The sequence below is a fragment of the Cyclopterus lumpus genome, chromosome 10, assembly GCF_009769545.1.
Source record: "Cyclopterus lumpus isolate fCycLum1 chromosome 10, fCycLum1.pri, whole genome shotgun sequence".
Taxonomy (NCBI): domain Eukaryota; kingdom Metazoa; phylum Chordata; class Actinopteri; order Perciformes; family Cyclopteridae; genus Cyclopterus; species Cyclopterus lumpus.
The window spans coordinates 11,874,994-11,893,167 of record NC_046975.1 but is presented as its reverse complement, the minus strand read 5'-3'; the positions used below and the strand labels follow the sequence as shown (position 1 = coordinate 11,893,167).

At 42.1% G+C, this 18,174-nt stretch overlaps 3 protein-coding genes across 7 annotated transcripts in view; 1 reads left to right on the top strand and 2 right to left on the bottom strand.

Annotated features, from left to right (window-relative positions):
- Positions 1-454: 454 nt before the first annotated feature.
- LOC117737590 (soluble guanylate cyclase 88E-like) lies at positions 455-8,241 on the top strand. 2 transcript variants are annotated; one of them, XM_034543642.1, is made up of 18 exons: positions 455-574; positions 779-919; positions 1,318-1,457; positions 1,592-1,726; positions 2,288-2,411; positions 2,503-2,622; positions 2,745-2,829; positions 3,123-3,209; positions 3,970-4,087; positions 4,692-4,821; positions 5,010-5,156; positions 5,881-6,027; positions 6,117-6,273; positions 6,353-6,462; positions 6,549-6,638; positions 7,219-7,365; positions 7,473-7,610; positions 7,708-8,241. In XM_034543642.1, the coding sequence occupies exons 1-18, from the start codon at positions 455-457 to the stop codon at positions 7,837-7,839; spliced, it is 2,268 nt and encodes a 755-aa protein (XP_034399533.1). In that variant the 3' UTR covers positions 7,840-8,241. The 2 variants fall into 2 exon arrangements, with proteins under 2 accessions (XP_034399533.1, XP_034399534.1); XM_034543643.1 differs by lacking the exon at positions 455-574 and having other exon boundaries at positions 835-995.
- A 2,882-nt stretch (positions 8,242-11,123) lies between these two features.
- On the bottom strand, positions 11,124-12,530 carry LOC117737589 (ADP-ribosylation factor-like protein 3). Its single transcript, XM_034543641.1, has 5 exons — positions 12,431-12,530; positions 12,236-12,352; positions 11,959-12,009; positions 11,630-11,815; positions 11,124-11,493 (listed from the first exon to the last, which is right to left on the bottom strand). The coding sequence occupies exons 2-5, from the start codon at positions 12,317-12,319 to the stop codon at positions 11,434-11,436; spliced, it is 381 nt and encodes a 126-aa protein (XP_034399532.1). The 5' UTR covers positions 12,320-12,352; positions 12,431-12,530; the 3' UTR covers positions 11,124-11,433.
- Positions 12,531-15,237: 2,707 nt separating this feature from the next.
- Positions 15,238-18,174, bottom strand: part of LOC117737478 — a 3,256-nt gene continuing 319 nt past the window's right edge. The window contains exons 2-8 of one of the 4 annotated variants that reach the window (XM_034543477.1): positions 18,013-18,067; positions 17,856-17,924; positions 17,661-17,702; positions 17,327-17,350; positions 16,952-17,206; positions 16,601-16,699; positions 15,238-15,798 (exon numbers count right to left, since the gene is read on the bottom strand). In XM_034543477.1, the coding sequence (XP_034399368.1) occupies positions 15,734-15,798; positions 16,601-16,699; positions 16,952-17,206; positions 17,327-17,350; positions 17,661-17,702; positions 17,856-17,924; positions 18,013-18,064 (606 nt within the window). In that variant the 5' untranslated portion in view covers positions 18,065-18,067 and the 3' untranslated portion in view covers positions 15,238-15,733. Of the gene's footprint in view, positions 16,700-16,951; positions 17,207-17,326; positions 17,351-17,660; positions 17,703-17,855; positions 17,925-18,012; positions 18,155-18,174 lie in introns of those variants that run through there. The other 3 variants (XM_034543475.1, XM_034543478.1, XM_034543476.1) reach the window with 3 other exon arrangements.

Here is an 18,174-nt window from a genome sequence, read left to right as displayed (position 1 = left end):
AAAGGACAATAACAAGATTATGAAAATGGAACAAATTCTCGTGACTGGTGCCATCTGTGTTTGAGAGGTGCAGTGTGTTCATGTCACCTAGAGAGAGGTGCACAGCCACCAGGCGCTGACAGCTAACACAAGAACAAAAGAGGCCCATTCAGACTCAAGGGCTTGTGATTACGGCACCTTTAAAACCGTTTGCCCTGTTGGCCTTCAGATGAAACCTTAACTGGCTAGCTTGTCTGAGGGAGTTCAAAACTCCACAGGTAGTGTTGATAGGCAACAATATCCAGCGGATGGCTTTTTATAGCTTCACGTTGAAAGCGAAATGCATTGAAATTCAGCCCTGACAGAGTCATCATTCTGAACTTTTCTCACTCAGGTGCCTTTGGGAGGGCTGTTGGAAGTCAATCAGTTGGGGAGCCGTCTTGCTCGGTTTTAAGCTCCAATCCAGAGAGACACAATGTACGGGCTGCTGTGTGAGAGCCTTCACGACTTCATCAAGGAGTCGTACGGAGAAGATGTGTGGAAGCTGGTCAGAGAGAGAGCAGATGTCAGGTTACACTCTTTTGTCACCCACCAGGTACGGTTTCTGAGATGAATAATATCATTCTGTGTGTGCGCACTGAATAGTAATATATCTGTGAGGGGTGTGCTGTCTCTGTACATCCAAGTCAATCTGTCTTCACTTTTTGTCACTCTGTCTGAGCTTCATAGTCCTGATGTCAAGAGACACATTTTTATATTAAAGGTCTCTATATATGTGTGTGTGTGTGTGTGTCGTCAGGTGTATAGTGAGAGTGTGATTCCCCGTATTGCAAAAGCTGCCAGTGGAGTGACAGGCACGCCCTACAACGAGCTGATGAACTCCTGGGGTGTCTACTTCCTGGGCTTTGTTGGGAAATACGGTTATGACAGGATCCTCAAGGTGAACAAAAAGATCTCACACTCAAAACAGCTGTGTTGTCTTTTAGTAGATGTGTGAGAATAGTATTAACTACCCGGTGAGTAATGTATCCTGCTATTGTGCCAGTGAAAGGTGTTTCTTAGTGTCTCACATATCTTATTGTGTCTTATTATTGAAGAAGGAATATGTAACTCATGTACAAATAAGTCAAGAATAGCCAAAATTACAGCAGTAAAGGGCAAGATATCCTGATTTGCAGTCAATTGAAAATGCTCATCGTTAAGAGCTTTTTGTCCTCAAGCCAAAATAACTCTGATGGTATTAAGTTAGTGAAGTGTCCCTTTAAAATTACTATAATAAAAAGGTAGAGCAACTTTCTAAGACATGACCTGGCTGTCACTCTCTGTCTCTGCCTTCAGGTGCTGGGCCGCCATGTTCGTGACTTTGTCAATGGCCTTGATAATCTCCACGAGTACCTGCGCTTCAGCTACCCCAAGGTGCAGCCTCCAACCTTCTTCTGCCAGGAGGAGTCAGCCACTGGAGTCACCCTTCACTACAGGTCTGAGACCAGGAGGAGGAGGGACATTGACAGATTATCAGACATCAGACCTAAAGAACAGGGCAAACAGAGAGGTCTGTGTGATTAATTTATTTTTAGACTGATATTGAATTGTCTCTCTCTGTGACCGGCAGGAGTAAACGCAAAGGCTACCTGCACTACGCCATGGGTCAGCTGAGGCAGATGGGGAAGCAGTTCTACGACACCGACATCCATGTGGAGGTGCTGTCTGAGCAGATGGTCGGAGACTACTCCCATGTCACCATGAGGTACACACACATACACACACACACACACACACACACACACACACACACACACACACACACACACACACACACACACACACACACACACAAACACACGCATATATGCAAGCGCACGCACGCACACACACATTACATACATACGTAACATTTTACTCAGTGGTGGAATATAACTATAGGTACATTTATTCAAGCGTATATAAGTACAAGTTTGAGGTACTATACTTGAGTATTTCCATCTTATGTTACTTCATACTTTTCAGAAAACCAAGCAGTTAACATAGTTAGTTAAAAGTAGCTATATTTGGGCTAACCACAGCAACATGCTACTGTACTGATGCATCAGTCCTATATCAATCTCATAATGAGGGATACATAATAATATAATTCACTGAAGAATGAATACACAAATTCCTGATAATACTTTAATAAATACTTGTGTACTTTTAATGTAAGTTTACTTGTAACAGAGTGTTGTGTTTACTGTGTTGTGTTGGAACTTTAACTTCACCACACTTTGCCTTAAACTTTAGAAAACATATTGATCTGTGTGTGTTTGTGAAGGCTGAACTTTGACAACTCAGCCTATCGCTACATCATGAAGGAGGATGAGGAGGAGCAAGAAATCTTGCCCATGACCTCTGACTTCTTCTTTGAGGTCTTCCCCTTTAACATTGTCTTCAGACAGGTAATCCTTTTGAGTTACATCCCTCACCTCACCTAATTAATGAAGTAAAGTGTTGAATTAACAAAACCACTGCAATGGTTTGACTCTTTAGGACATGGTGGTGCATAACGTTGGTTCGGGCTTGGCCACTGTCTTCCCTGATCTGGATGGGAAGAAGATAAATGATGCCTTCTTGCTGGCTCGACCCCTTGTGGAATTATCCTGGAGCATGGTCAGACATCACTTTGCATGTCCCCGTTTAACTACAGTATTCTACATATAAGTCAAAATGCATCAGTTTTGAACAGCATGCTGAGGAGTGCTGATAATACTGACTTGAACATCTATAAACAGATCACTTCCCACCCCAACAACCTGTTTGAGATCATGTCCAAGGAACCTGTGAAAAGAGAGAGGAACCTTCACAACCGAGTCCAAAGTAAGAGTGGGAGCCAAGCAAACACGTGCAGGGGTGTGTGTGTGTGTCTGAAGGGCCAGAACTAGCTGGCTTGAGGTCAGATCAATTTTACTGCCATCAGTTGCAAAAGAAATGCTCAATACCAGTTTCATTGAATACAAGAAAAAAGAGCAGGTATGCAGTAACACTCTGCTGAATGGAAGTTGAGAGTTTAAAAGGTTTTGCAGTTGCAGAAATGAAATTGTTTGATGTCTTAATTCAGCTTAAATTGATTGAACTTTGCGGGATCTGATCCCAACCATGTTTTTCCACAGATACAGACTATGAAAATGCCAATCGCTCTGCTGACGTAGACGTGGAGCTCATGGCTTTCCAGTCCATCATTGGAGAAGATTACAAAGGTCATGACCTTTACGAGACCTGAGCGTTCAGACACTTAACTAGTCTTGCTGATAGTGGTGAAATAAAGACACAGACACATTTAGAATACAAAAGAATAAGCTTATTTGCCTTCTTGTTGGGAGTTTGTGAGTTGATGAGAGGTTTGATACCACTTCAATATGAAGCTGTAGCCTGCAGCAGGTTAGCTAAGCTTAGCATTACGTTGGGAAACCGCTGGCGTGGCTCTGTTCAAAGGCAACAAAGCTCCATTTTTAAAATTTATGTTTTTTAGAAAAAGAGTGAAAAAGAGACAATTTATGATTTTAGAGGTTAGTATGGGGAGTCTCCCACTTGGCTGAGTCCAATTACTTTCTGAAGTCTTATTCTCAGTGTGTGGTTGCCAGGCAACCAGCAGACACTCCAGAAAGTCACTGTTTCCATCCAAGAAGTCGTCCAGCATAAAACCCACTGAATGCCATTCATTGTCGTTACCTTAAGATAGAGACGGGTTGCCTGTTTCCCCTGTTGCCGCTTTTAATGCTGAGCTACATCTTCATGAACATACAGATATGAGATGTTATTGATCATAACTGTTAGCAAAAAAGCAAACAAGCGAATCTTCCAAATATTTGAACTATCCTGGGTTGAACAATAATAAACTACCAAATGCATTAGGATGACATTGTTAACACAGTGCAGTCATTATTTACAGCTGGAATTGAACCTAAACACCTCTCTAAACGTTTGTCTTGTTGGCATTTCATTGTGCTCCTTTTTTAGACGGCAACAGTGCTAATGCGATGGAGAGCTGGGGCGATGGGAGCCGCTGCCTAAAACTAAAAGGACAAATGAGATACATGCCAGAGTGGGAGTCCATCATCTTCCTGGGAACCCCTGTGTAAGGCCCACAGACACACACACACACACTCACACACACACGCACGCACACATCCATAGATACTGATATTTACTAAAACGCTGTCGTTGAAAAGTAAAACAGTCTAAAAAGCTGCAAGAGCTAACCTGAATTAGGAGGCTGGAAATAAAAGCCTGGGCAGTGAATCAAATCAGGGGCCCATTCTAACAGCACTTACCATGCATGAAATGAGCTGCTAATTAGCTTGTAATCAGACAGTGCAGCTCTGGTGGGCCTAATGGAAACCCATTTGCAACTAAGAGTGTTTTCCACAGAGTACATTACCATAACATCCTCCTCCTCTTCTCAAACATTTTGTTTTGCAAGTAAATGCCCTTATGCCTGTATTGACAACACTACTCAAATGTTAAATGCCACATCACACTGCTTACATTATTTATACTGTAGGAAACTAAAAATATTATCTCTCTCATAATCAGTCTTTTAATTGTTAAACTTGTATAGATACTGCTGTTGTTATTTCTAAATACACTGTTTTAGTACATGTCGTTATTATCATTGTTAGAAGTTGTCTTTTTCATATTTGTCTCTGTAACTGTGTGTGTGTGTGTATGTGTGTGTCTAGGATGGAGAGTCTGAGTGCTATGTTCAGGACCGGCCTGTACATCAATGACCTGAGCATGCACGACTCCAGCAGAGATCTGGTGCTGGCGGGCACGCAGCAGTCAGAGGAGCTGAAGAGAGCTCTCATACAGGTTCACTCTGCCAACGTGCAGCTGCATTCGATATGTGTGATCAGCTCACTTGTCACTTTGCAAAGTTGCTCTGAAGCCCTTCTATCAGTCTGGCAGCCCCAGACCACCCACCCCGCACAGACATGAGATAAAAGAAATAGACACAAACATCCCGTTTTATTCTGTTTTATTTCTCATTGTGAGCGTAGGAGCAAAAGAAGTCCAGTAAACTGGAGGAGAGCATGAAGATGTTGGACTATGAGATGAAGAAGACTGATGACCTGCTGTACAGGATGATTCCCAAGCCGGTGGCCAAGAGGCTGCGCAAAGGAGAGCCGTCTGTGAACACTTGTGAGGTCAGGATTAGACCAAATACATGTCACATATAGGCCCTTCAACATTTGCTACTTTCTGAAACAGCAGTTGAACATTATGGGCCATGACACGTTCACCTTCTTGCAGAGATTCATGGCTGTCCAGTGAACATGAAGCTACAGTACATCAGCTGGTTAGCTTAGCTTAGCGCAAAGACTGGAAACAGAGGGAGACGGCTAGCCTGGCTCTGTAACAAAGGCTGCAAAGAGCTGAAGGGCTGCATATTGTGTTACCCTTGGACAGAGCCAGACTCGCTGTTTAAAGGACCAGCTGTTCCCCCAAATTCCAGTGTTTGTGCTAAACTAAGCTGAAGCTGTAGAGCTTCACTTGTATCTACAAGAGACATATCCAGACACATCAGTCTTCACAAGTAACTCACAAATGTGCACCGCAACACAAGCGTTGGCACAACTATAAAGGTTTAATCTTGCATCTATCAAACTAGTTTTTTCCTTGCTCAATGTAGATAATGACAGATATCTAGACACACACACACACACATTCATAAAAAGGTGTACTATTTGAGACTGCTGGAGTAAAATTCAGGTAAATTAAGAGTGACTTCATGATGGTGCTTACCAGTGTGGAGACAAAATAGGGCCTAAGAATGCCTGACTCACGAGTGTGCGCGTGCGCGCGTGTGTATGTGCGTGTATAGTGTATCAACATGTATACCCATCAACACCCTTATCTCTTTTTTCCCAGGTGTTCCCAGATGTGACCATTCTTTTCAGCGATGTCGTGGGATTTACGCGCATTTGCAGCCACATCACTCCAATGCAGGTGGTCTCCATGCTAAACACCATGTACACGCTGTTTGACACGCTCAGCGAGAAGCACCGCGTCTTCAAGGTCTGTGTGTAAATCTCCCTTTGTCTGATATGGGCCTACTTTATCTATAAGTGCTGCTGCATGGGAGCTGCTGTTCCTCTCTTTTTCAGGTCGAGACCATCGGGGATGCCTACATGGTGGTAGCCGGGGCTCCGGAGAAGACAACGTATCACGCTCACAACATCTGTGACATGGCCCTGGACATGGTGCGCTCCATAGATCACCTGAAAGACCCCTCCAATGGCAACCACATACAGATTCGTGTTGGTCGGTAGAACGCGTGAGGACTTATTTGTGTCTCCGTCGGTTTTTGACTGAGTGAAGTACTGAGCTGTTCTGGTTGCAGGGATCCACTCTGGGATGGTTGTGGCAGGTGTGGTGGGGCATAAGATGCCACGATACGGTCTGCACGGTGACACAGTCCACACTGCATCCGCCATGGAGAGCAATGGAAAGGTGGGTTACCTAAGTTGTATATATGACGAAGTAAGAGCTCTCTGTGCTTTTGTTGTAACTGCCTGGTCTTCCTTTATCTCATTTAGGAGATGCACATTCAGCTCACCAGCGCCACCTACGAGCACCTGAAAGGAAGTCACTTTATTTTTGAAAGGAGGGGCACCATTACTATCAAGGTTAGGAGTTCAAACTGTTGCCAAAGCAACTGCACTCAACACATCAACTACCTTCACTCAGCCACTATGACAACGTACAATTATGATTTGGTGTTGAATGTATGAGCTACACACAGTGATGCTGTGGCTCAGAGCGGTCTGGACGCCTCTAATTAAAAGTAAATACATGATATCTACACAACCTATTTGAAACTAAGCATTGAGACTGCAATTTGCAAATACTTTTGTATCAGCAATCAGACATAATAAACATTTCAGAATCTTAGAACTATATACTATTTGTTTTTGACTCATGGCGAATCAGAACTTAATGTTCAGGGCTGGTAATTGCAGCTTGCTGGTTGATTAATCAATCTGTTTTATAACTGAGTCTTGACTTCAGTCATAATGCCATCAAAGTGACTCCCAACGGGTTTTAAGGCTGCAACAATCTCAGGACTCCTTTATTCTGATTATTGGAACTGCCATTTTATTCCATTCAGTAACAGTAATTATGCATTTGAGCACATGCCTTTCAATATTTGTGCATATATGTCCAAACATTATTCTTACTTTTATTTTTCTCTTTGTCCATTTTTAGGGGAATGTTGAAATTGAGACCTACTGGCTGAAAGGAAAGAGGGACAAAGATGGGAACGCTCAGGCGGCGTGTCCTCAGTTTGAGACCCAGACCATCAGTAAGGTCAACATATCAAACCCTGAGGGCACAGGAGATAAGGAGGGACTGGTAATAAATCAACTAAGACATCCTTGAATGCTTTGCATTCTCATGTGCTTCATTGCCATCATCATCATCATCATCATCATCTCTGATTCTCTGAGTTTTCCCCCCAGGGCTCCCCACCGGTGGCAGGGCGAGACGAAAATGATGTGAAGTCTATTCGCTCTCATCGTATCAAGATGGAGATTTCAGGCCATCGTCTGAAGGAGTCGATGGAGGAGTGCCAGGTGGAGGAGATGTCTGTTCATAAGGTGAGTGGGAATTATTGGTGCCAAGATTTATAGACTTGATTTAACTTGTTACTGATGCGATTAAATTAAACGGTTTTGTCCCCAAACCCACTATAAGAATGCCTTGCAGGACGACCTCCAGGAAACTCACCTGCAACTGCACTCCCCCAAGTCTGAAGGCAGAAACTCCATCTTGGAGTCCCCTGACAGCTCCTGTGACTCCAAGAGTGCCACATGCTCTGTGTCATGAGCCAAACAGACGCTCGCTGATGCTATAGCCATTTGTAAAAGCTGTTTGAACATAACACTTAAATGCCAGATAGGAATGCAGTTTGTTGCTGATATTTTGGCCTCCTTGTGGTGATGCCATGACAATCTCTAATGATGTAGTGTTTGTTCATGGCCTAGTCTGTAATGCTTGACATTTCTAGTAGCCGTGCGTTGTGTTATGTTGCATTGCAAAATCATCAGTGTTTATTTAGCTCTGACTCAACAGAAATAAATCTCAGCTATCATTGTTGACGAATGCTTTAATACCAAGAAGTGGTCACTGCCACATGGTCCAGCTGGACACAAGCTCTGTAATTTCCTGTTGGTGCTGCTGCACCTTGTAGATTTGACATCTTATTTCATCCTGGGAAGAAATCCCTCTGAATCCCTCCTCCGTCCCTCTCCTTCATCCTGCAGAATTCATTGTTCTATATCAGTCTCGTTAAATACACAGCCGGCAAAATGTAAACGCTTGTCAGCTCAGTGAAAATAAAGTGAGCAGACTGCTGAGCCGTGCGTGGATGCGTGGATGTGTTTTTGTTTGTCTTGTCACTCAAAGCCACTGGCAGTCAGACCCACATTCACATTAGCATTTATTGAACACATTTCTCCATGGACTTGTTATTACTGTTTGTGTTCTCACGTGAAATGCATGCATGTGTACCTGCACCTTACCTTCAAAATACATCACAACTGTTTTTTTTATAGTATTTATTTAGTGTGGTAAACCCTGCTGCTGTTCAATCATCGATCAAACACAGGATCAACAAGTTAAAGCCACGTCTCAGATTTCCAGCTTTGTTTTAAGGACGGTAAGTTACTCTCTGCCCGATGGTGCTGCGACACATCCATACGTCACCAGAACGGCAGTGTAATCCTAACACAAATAGACAGTCACATATCCTGGTCCTGTGTCCCAGTCAGACAATGTTCCCCACTGGCTGGTTCTCAGGGGAGCTGCACCTGTAGGTGGCATCCTCGCGGTCTAGGCTGCATCCGCTGGCAGCGTGTGATTCTTTAGGCAACGAACCGACGGAGCAATGAAAGCAGAAGGCGTAGAAGAAGGCGATCAGGAGCAGAAAGCAGACAATACTAAAAATGACGACAATCAGGATGATGTGCACCTGCATGTGCACCTCCTCCCATGGGAGCAGAGTGGTGGTGGTCAGGAGGCCAGAGGTCTTCAGAGTAGCACTGAAACTGGGCGGAGGAGGCTTCATGGAGGGCATGTGGTCAACTTCCGGCATGATGGGAAGCCTCAGTGTCTCTTTATTGCAGCTTTAAGGGGAAAAAAGTATTCAAGTAGTTTGGTATACAGATTATATAGAACAATAGCATAAGAAATAAGGACTTTGTATGAATTTCACATTATTAAAACAATCCATTCCTCTGAAATAATAAAGTATATTAATTCTTAGCAATATAAACAAGTCTAATTAACCAGCCTATAGGTTACAAATCTTTTTCACCGACAACCAAACACAGACGTGTCGTTTGTTCATACCTGGATTGTGTTGTTGTCCAGGCTCTCTGAGATGGCTTTCTTTTGATGAGCAGAGCTTGGGAAAATGAAGAAACGGAGGAAGAGAGAGGCAGGGCTGAATAGAAGAAGAGAGGTGAATGGTGGACCACGAATAACAGGGAGGGTTGCCATGGCAACACCTGCTGAGGGGCCACTTGCATGGAAGTGACATCATATCTCTTCAGGATTAACAATGTGTTTTAAATTATACAAATGTAGATATGTGTAGGTGTTAACAGGTTTGTTTGAAACATGTAGAGCAATAAAGCTACTTTAGGTAAACCAAAATCACTTGTAGTTTATATATAACTCATAGAAAAACATCTTTACGTGTTATTCTTCTAAAGCTGTGCAATAAAAGTATCAGCTTGATCAATGATGAGCTTTGGAACAAAATTAGTGAAATTAGTTTGTATTAAATGACTTAAAAAAGAGCAGCCCTGAGATGAATCAGGCTCTCTACTGCCACCTGTTGGTAGAAGAAGCGCCACTGAACAACACATCTCCCCCAGCCTCTTTCAAACAGCCATAACGAGTCTTTGGTACAAGTTGTAATTGGTCCCCCATCCCCCGCTGTGCTCGCTCAACAGAAGTTGATGCCTAAAAAATGTTTTAGGACTTGCACCAAATGTTAGTTGCCATGGAGATAACTCAATATCCATTCATTTTAGCTGGTAAACCAGTGAGCGGTTTGTGTTTTTTTTCAATCCCACTCATAAATACCAGACAAAAAAAAGAAAAGAAGAAAAAGTATTCATTAGCGTAATTTCATGTAGAGGAGAACACAGGACAAAGCCCGCCAGCTGATGTGATTTTAGAGTGCTTTCAGATGGTTAATTATAGCTACAGACAATAGAAACGAAAAGATCCATTAAATCCAACTGCGGCTGAGTAGAGCCAAAATGGCTGAATAGACCTACACCAAGGTCAGTCTAAAGGACAAATATGTGAGTACAGACCAAAGGTTTGTGAGGGTCCAGTCTGGAGGGGTTTTGACTGCTGTCGTCCTAGTGAGGTGACCCGTGTGTGGGTAAAGACTGAAGAAGACTTCTGAAATCTATGATATGCAAAATCTCTATTGCAGATTTCAGAACAGAAGGTGAAGAAGTTTTGTACCTCAAAATTGCTTCCAAAAGTAGACTAGTTTCTCTGCTGGCAGAACAGTTTCTACAGCTGGAGTTTAGATGTGTCGAATCACAAACTACCTCCGTAACAAGGGACCCAGAAAGCACGAACATTGTCTGCCAGAATTAACATAAAAAACAAACATTTTGAGAAAGTCTCTCTGAAGTAAATTCATCAGCCTCTTTGCGTGTAATTTCTTGCACTGGTTGCTCTGCTGTGCCTTGAAGATTCGATATCTTGTTGTGCCATGCGAGTGTATGGTGGTGAACTCTCTCAGTCTTGCTTTTCAATTTGTCTCCATGTCTGTATAATGTAAGTGCTGGTCATTGTGGTGTAGAAATAAAGCAAGTTTACAGCTGAGCAGGAGTGGATCAGCGTGTAATTCTTCTTCTTTTCACTCCTGAAAACACTCACAATCAAAGGCTTTCATGTTGTTCGCTGAGAGTTAAAAAAAAAAGAGGTTATTTTGACAATTTGTGATGTATTTTAGCAAAATATGATTACCGATGGCAACATAAAATTCGAAAACAAGAAAGCAAAATAGCAGAAATTACTAATTATTTTATTGTCAAAAACCTCAAAACACATACTTTATACTCACACTGCACTGGTGTCTATGTAACTGACAAACACCAACAGTTCTACATGGCTACACACAGATTCATCAGACAAGGATCCTCGGGGTAAGGGGACAAACACATTAATTTTGATTGATAAGTGCCTAAAAGATGTCTTCGAAATTGCAAAATATTCATAAAAATGACACAAATTGTAAAAACAAAATTAGGGTTCAAATCTGTGAAGGGAACAGGATCTGTCATAGGTGAGGTGTGTTGATTATAAATGAAGTGACACGTTGTCTTTCATCCCTTATGTGATGCTGGTTCTCTGGTTTACTCTCTGGTCAGTGTTGTCTGGGACGCGGGTTCACTTGTTCTTTTTCTTCTTCTTATTCACAATGCTGTTGCAAATCCAGTTCATGCCATCCTGTCAGAGAAATAAAAAAACAAGTTTGAAGATATAAATTCAACCATCAAATTAAGCGGGTCAAAGAGGTTGTTGATAGAAATAAAGTCTTATTGTTTATCTGTATCAATGAATCATGTCTGGGACTAATTATGACCTGAATTCCCTCCCCAGACACAGCTGAGCAGGCCTGGATCTGCCACTCACGGTCCCGGTACGTGTGCAGGTTGAGTCCCTCAGCGATTTCACTTGCCGGTGACGCTGTGGCCAGATCCTGCTTATTGGCAAAGATGAGCACTGGAACGCCCTTTAAATTCTCCTCGTCAATCAGCTCGGACAGCTCCTGCACACACGCACACATGAAACTGACTTGTTTTAAAAGCAAAACCATTCTTTTCATATACGTTATTGTAATCAGCTTCAGGTAGTTTTGCTATGGTTCTTTTCAGAATGTATACGTTGATGCAGAAAGGACATCAAGCTCACCAGTCCCGTCTCCTCAAACCGCTTCTTGTCTGCGCTGTCAATAACATAAATCTGAAAGAAGATATACATGTTAGGATAAAATTAGCTGACAAGTAAACACAGCAAAATGCATCGAAAAAAAGTCCTTCTGTCAAGATACAAATATAGTGCATATTTTGGGCATACAAGACCTCAGGATGATTAGCAACCACTTTGTGAACACTAATGAGGAAATAATTACAGAAGTAAATGTCTCCTAGCAGTGAAATATTTATTTAAATTAAGTCTATTCACTCACCAACAAGTCTGTGTTTTCCAGATACTTTTTCCAGAAGGGCCTGATCTTCCTCTGTCCTCCAATGTCCCAAACATTGAGTTTCATGCCATGCGAGGCAACACTCTTTATGTTGAAGCCCTGAAGTGAAACACAAGGCTGGAGTCACTGAACTGCACATCACTGCCTTCGATTGAACACATTTCAAGTACTCAGCACCTGCAAAGTCTTCAAAATGGTTATGAAGCAATTCACCAAGTGGCAGTGCACGAGAGCACAAGTGTATTAAATGAATCCCTGTTTGGTTACTCAGTGTTGCGTATCATGTGCTCTAAGCTTTTATAAGGAAGTGGTCACTGTGTTAATCCAAGGCTGTTTTTCATAAGCAAGCTCCTCTCTGTTTCAGTCGGCGAGGTTGTATAACAACTTCATCCCGAGGGCTAGCTGAGGAGCAAATCTGAGGATAAGACTGGAAGGATCAAGTGCGGTGTGTGTGTGTGTGTGTGTGTGTGTGTGTGTGTTTATGTCTGGTTTAGCTCTGTGGTGACTTGTCATGCTGGACAGCATCCTCGCTGCCTAGTGGCTGATGAGCCGTCACACTCGCCGGGGACCTGGCAGTACGTCTGCTGTATGTCTTGTGAGAGTAATGCAAGGGAATTCGATAATCATATTAGAGGTTAGATAATCACATCACAAGAGGGTGATGAAAGAAAAGCTCACTATAATGTTCGGGTGCTATAAGAAAATGTGTCGACAGGATGCAAATCAGCAAGATAATTTCCTGCTGAAAGGTTGTTTAATGTACTATTTAATGGGATGGACATCCTGAAATCATGACTTTACTGATTTTGGTGAAAGCGTGTGTACTGTAAGACCTCTCATTTCATTTTACAGTGAGTCAGAAAAGCAAAGGCCATCTGAATCCCATTACTATGAGCGACAGCATGCACTGGTCCAGCTGGTCTCACAAGATTAGATACAATCCCCCTGCTTTTTATAATGCTGGGTTAAAGTGCCATGAAAATAAGAAATATCTTTTGAAAAGCTTCATTGATAAAAGTGAAGACCATCATTGCATCACTGTTTTTGGATTCAGTGAGAGCAGACCAATTGATCTCTGAAGAGAGGTAACTTAATAAATCATTGAGACTATATTTCGGGCAGATGCACCCTGTTTATCTGAAACACACTTAATGATGGGCATCACGTAATGATGTTATAAAGTGGCTCGGCTGTTCATGGTGAGATGATTTAATTAAAATGAAGGGCACAAAAACATCCTTGTGTGTGTGTGTGTGTGTGTGTGTGTGTCTGAGTTTTAACACATCATGTCCTCTCACCTGTGTTGGTGTGATGGTGTTCACATCCTCAGAGGCGAGGCTCTTCAGCAGGGTGGTCTTGCCGGCGTTGTCCAACCCCAGCAGCACTATCCTGACCTCCTGATCTGCGGATCCCTTCAGTTTCTCAAGCACAGAGAGTAAGCCCTGCACGAAGGGAGGAGGGTGGAGGTATGGAAGGAAAGGCAGACCTTCAACATATTGCAGCATGCACACAGCATCCTCTTCCATGGAAGTCGACTTGTATCATGACAATTACATTTCCTATTGCTCTAGTTTGGAATACAAAAGCATGAAAACCAGAATATTATATGTGGCAAGATGTTTTTTAAAATACTCTGGAACACCCGACTCAATATCCTGAGGTCAACATAAAACACAGGTTTCGGACATACTTTACACCTGCAAATGGATCCCACTCACCTCTTTGAGTTTTGAGGTCAAAGCTCCTGATACATACAACACTTATTACCACACGTATGCCTTCTTACTCCACCCACCCTCCACCCTTCCTTCTCCAGACATCCTTCTCTTCCTTCTGTGCAGCTCCCACCCCCATTCTGTAAGAATTAATCTTTTGCGTCATTTAAAAAAAGGATTGGTGTTGATTAGAGCGCCATTCATATAATGCTACACTATTTAATGTGATTAGTCTGAACCAAGGTTGTGCAATCGCAGGCTGTCACTGACCAAAGAGGCATACGTTGAAGCTTTAAATATTTTTATCAAGGGCACTGATACTATGGTGTATGTGTGATTAAGTGTACATTATAGTGCATTAGAGGTTACATTTAGATGTATTATCATTATAGCAGCACTATATAACAAGCCACGCAATTTAGACAATCCAACCAACACAGCATAGCGGCATCCAAACAGCTATTAATCATGTAAAAATAATTATTCTATTGCACCTTTGGAGCCTTGACCACCTATAAATAATTTAAATAGTAAATAGTCAAACAATACTGAATTGGGGTTATAAATCCTGTTCCTCCAGATCAGGGCACTTACCTTTTGAGCTTCTCCCATGGTGACGTTTCCTGTGTCTTGGCTGGAGGGCTGCAGCTACATTCTCCAGTGAAGCTCACGCAGGTGTGTTAGCTATCAAGGTCAACCAGGTTAACTATCGAGAAAGGGTTCCAGCAGCCTCTGTCTTTTCCCTCTTCACACTCTGTAAACTTGAGTGGGTTAAGTGCTATGTGATAGTAATGTCTACCTGGGCGTCAATTGCTCCTCACAGAGAGAGGGGGAGGGTGGATGGGACTGGGATTAGAAGGCCAGAATTAGCACTAGTCGTCCATGCAAAGGCCACCCCATCCCCCCTTCCTCTGTCCGTCCCTCCACCTCCACTTTGCAGTGGATTTACCTGGATTATCCCTTAGCCACCTGCTATAGGAGGAAACTGAATGAACAGTCCTTCCTGACACACTCACACACACGGATATAATGAGTAGAAAAAGAGAAAAAAGGTTCAGGCATTTTGCCATATGGCTGAGGGAAAACATGCTGTTAACACAGAAAACCAAAGGCCCTCAGAGCAGCCTGGGGATAGTAGACAGCAGAGATAACGCATAAACATAAAGGAGTATATCTCACTGATAGCACTTTGTAGTTTAACTTTATTGAAGAAATTGTACTTGCTTGATTCTTGTTGTTCTGAGTTTGGACTCATGGTTTAATGCACTTATTGTAAGTCGCTTTGGATAAAAGCGTCAGCTAAATGACATGCAATGTAATGTAATGTATATCATGTTATTGAACCATGGGGATTTATTTCTAAATCAACTATCAAATCCCAAACCCATCCCTCTCTTGGAGAGGAGTGGATAGCAATATCATCCCATATAAGCAGTACATGCCAGCGGCTATAAAGCTGCTCCGTTTGGGTCGTTTGTAGTGTTGGTTCCTGTGAGTAGCGCGTTCATGGGGATTAGTTTGAGCACGCATGTGCTGTGTCTGGATTAAAACATTTCTAGACTCTTTTCCTCAACTAAACAGGCTTTCTGGTCAAAGGGTCCCTGGGCTGGAAATGGCTCTAAACATAAGCTTGTAATCTCAATTTATCACACACACTTCATCAAGGATGTTTTATGTCTACATACATCAACTGAAAATTATGAAACAATATCACTAAATCCCTATTCATTAATGTTTAAGATGAAGGTGGTTCTTCTTTAGGACTCTATTGATGTGAAGGAAACTGGACCTGCTCCATTTCCTTCTGCAGCCTCCTCTCTCTGTGTTTAGCTGCAGAGAGAAAAAAGGGGAGTGTCAGACTTTATAATGTACATAAGTAGTCAAACCTGTAATTTCTAAGATTAGCAGGATGCACAAATTGAAGTCTAGGATAATATATTTTTAGTAGAGTTAGATCAACAGCACTCTCAGGTCTGTATGAAAAATGTGTTGCTGGAGTCAGTCAATGAGCTTAACATTAAGGCTGGAAACACCTTGCTTGGCTCTGTCCAAAGGTAACAAAGTCCAACCCTTAAAGCAACATTTTCTTTGTTTAATCTGTAAAGATTGAATTAAATTTAAAAAAGCTAATTTGTTGTCTAGACACTGAGATTTCAGACACCCAAATGAAATGCGGACATTAAATAAAGTTCACAATATAGTAAATATGGACTCCTGGAGTCTCTGCCGGTTGCCTGGCAACTGCTCCTTGCAAAGACAAAACCCCTGGTAACTTTGCCATTTTTACCCTTCAGTTTGTGTACGGATTAAACAAACCTGATATCACATGTTAATCAGTGAGCTTCAGAGGTTCTGTTCGGTTCTGTTAGTTTTGGACAGAGACAGGCTAGTTGATTCCCCCCGTTTCCAGTCTTTGTGCTAAGCTAAGCTAACTTACTGCAGACTGAAACTTTATTTTTTATGGACAGATATAAGTGTTAACAATCTTCTCATGCAAGGAAGCCAATAAGCAGATTTTCCAAACATGTTTGTACATATCCCTACACTATATCTCTCTTTAAACATGATTTGCATTCAAGACAATATTCTCTGTCTACGTGGTGTAACAAACAACCTGAACTAATGTCTTTACCGCTGTCTCTTTTCAGCTTGTACTTCATAGCCAGGCCCATAATCAAGACCAGGACCAAAGCAGAAACACCACAGATAACCAGGATCAACAGACTTTGGTCTGGATGGAGGACAGTTGGGCAGAAACACGGACAGACAGTTAAGACTCATGCTATCAAAGGTCATTAAGCTGTGCATTTGACTATTCACTTCTTCATTAAACGGTCGAGCTCTTTCATTTTCAATTCCAAAATAACACAATGCGCTATTTTCCGTTAATTAATCCAAAAGTACATCAAGAGGAACGTGCAATCTGCAGCTTTATGAAATCAGCAGGGAGAAGTCTCCCTCAGACTGTGCGACGTCTACTTACTCTCTACAGTGACATTGAGTGGCAGAGACTCGGAACTGCCACACAAGCTGTTCACGAGGCACATGTACTGGCCTCCTTTATCCGACAGCACCTTTTTGAGAAACAGCTTGCTTTTATTGGCACCATCCAGGATGTCCTTGTTCCTCTTCCACCCAAACGTCAGATTCAAATCGGGATAGTTATGGAGACATGTCAGAGTAATGTCCCCACCCTCTTTTATGTTGGATCCAGTGCTGTTGACCGAAACCTGAAAGTCTAATGGGCGGGGGACATATTTATGTGGAGGGGAGCAACAGTGATAGTTTTAGGTCAGCAGATAGTTTTCCCTTTATGTGTTGGTGCACTGCTACAGACGAGGATATTGTTACAGGTTACCTTTGGTGCAGTTTGATGGAATATCTGAAGTAAATAGTAAACATGGAAATGAAAATAGTCACAATAAGCATTTGTTTACAACAACGCATACATGACATATCCCAGTTTTTTTTCTGAGAACGTATTAACTTACCAAACCCTCAGCAATGCACTAGTTACAAAGATCAATCAAATGTAGCATTTACATTATTTTCCAAGTCGTCTATGTTTGCCATGTTCGATTAACCTTGTTGTACTTCCGCCATTTCCCTGCCAATTACTATACCTAATGTGCCATGTAAAATTCACAGGATTTATCTTCAAGTAAACACATGAAAAGAAAGATGTCACTCACCATGGCACTCTGTTGAATTGTTTGAGCAGAGTACACAAGGATCTAAAGGAAAAGAATAGCATGAAGAAGATTGTTCCTATACATTTCACCTCACCTTAGTTATTGGCAGACAATGTTCAGGTACATTAGCTGCTACTTAACATTTCCAAATGTAGCCTATAAAAAGAGTGAGAGGTTTATGGTTCTTTTCCTTACCTGCACGAGTTTCTCCTGTGGTGTTACATCTCAGACACTGGATAGGAACACAGCTAGAGCCAGCACCAGCTTAAATAAAGTAAAGAAATTATAAAAATAAATAGCTAAACAGGCATCTACAGTATATCAACTGTCAAATTCATAAGTGGCTACTCACCTATGAGGAGATTACCAAGCAAAATATTTAGAAATACCCCTCTCATAAACATTATCTGTTGGAAAAGACTCAAAGTGTCATTGAATTGCTTTTGCCTCAGAATAAGTTTAACAGTAGATTGAGAAACCTCATCAATGCAGATCACAATTAGGAATAAAAGCT

What these genes read in the sequence shown, in the direction of transcription:
- LOC117737590 (XM_034543642.1), top strand. Translation starts at nt 455, where the DNA reads ATGTACGGGCTGCTGTGTGAGAGCCTTCACGACTTCATCAAGGAGTCG. An exon ending in TACTCCCATGTCACCATGAG is followed by an intron (nt 1,727 to 2,287) that starts GTACACACACAT and finishes GTGTTTGTGAAG; the next exon opens with GCTGAACTTTGACAACTCAG. An exon ending in CCTTCACAACCGAGTCCAAA is followed by an intron (nt 2,830 to 3,122) that starts GTAAGAGTGGGA and finishes GTTTTTCCACAG; the next exon opens with ATACAGACTATGAAAATGCC.
- LOC117737589 (XM_034543641.1), bottom strand. Translation starts at nt 12,319, where the DNA reads ATGAAACTCAATGTTTGGGACATTGGAGGACAGAGGAAGATCAGGCCC. An exon ending in TGGAAAACACAGACTTGTTG is followed by an intron (nt 12,010 to 12,235) that starts GTGAGTGAATAG and finishes ATCTTCTTTCAG; the next exon opens with ATTTATGTTATTGACAGCGC. An exon ending in TGTCTGGGGAGGGAATTCAG is followed by an intron (nt 11,494 to 11,629) that starts GTCATAATTAGT and finishes TTTCTCTGACAG; the next exon opens with GATGGCATGAACTGGATTTG.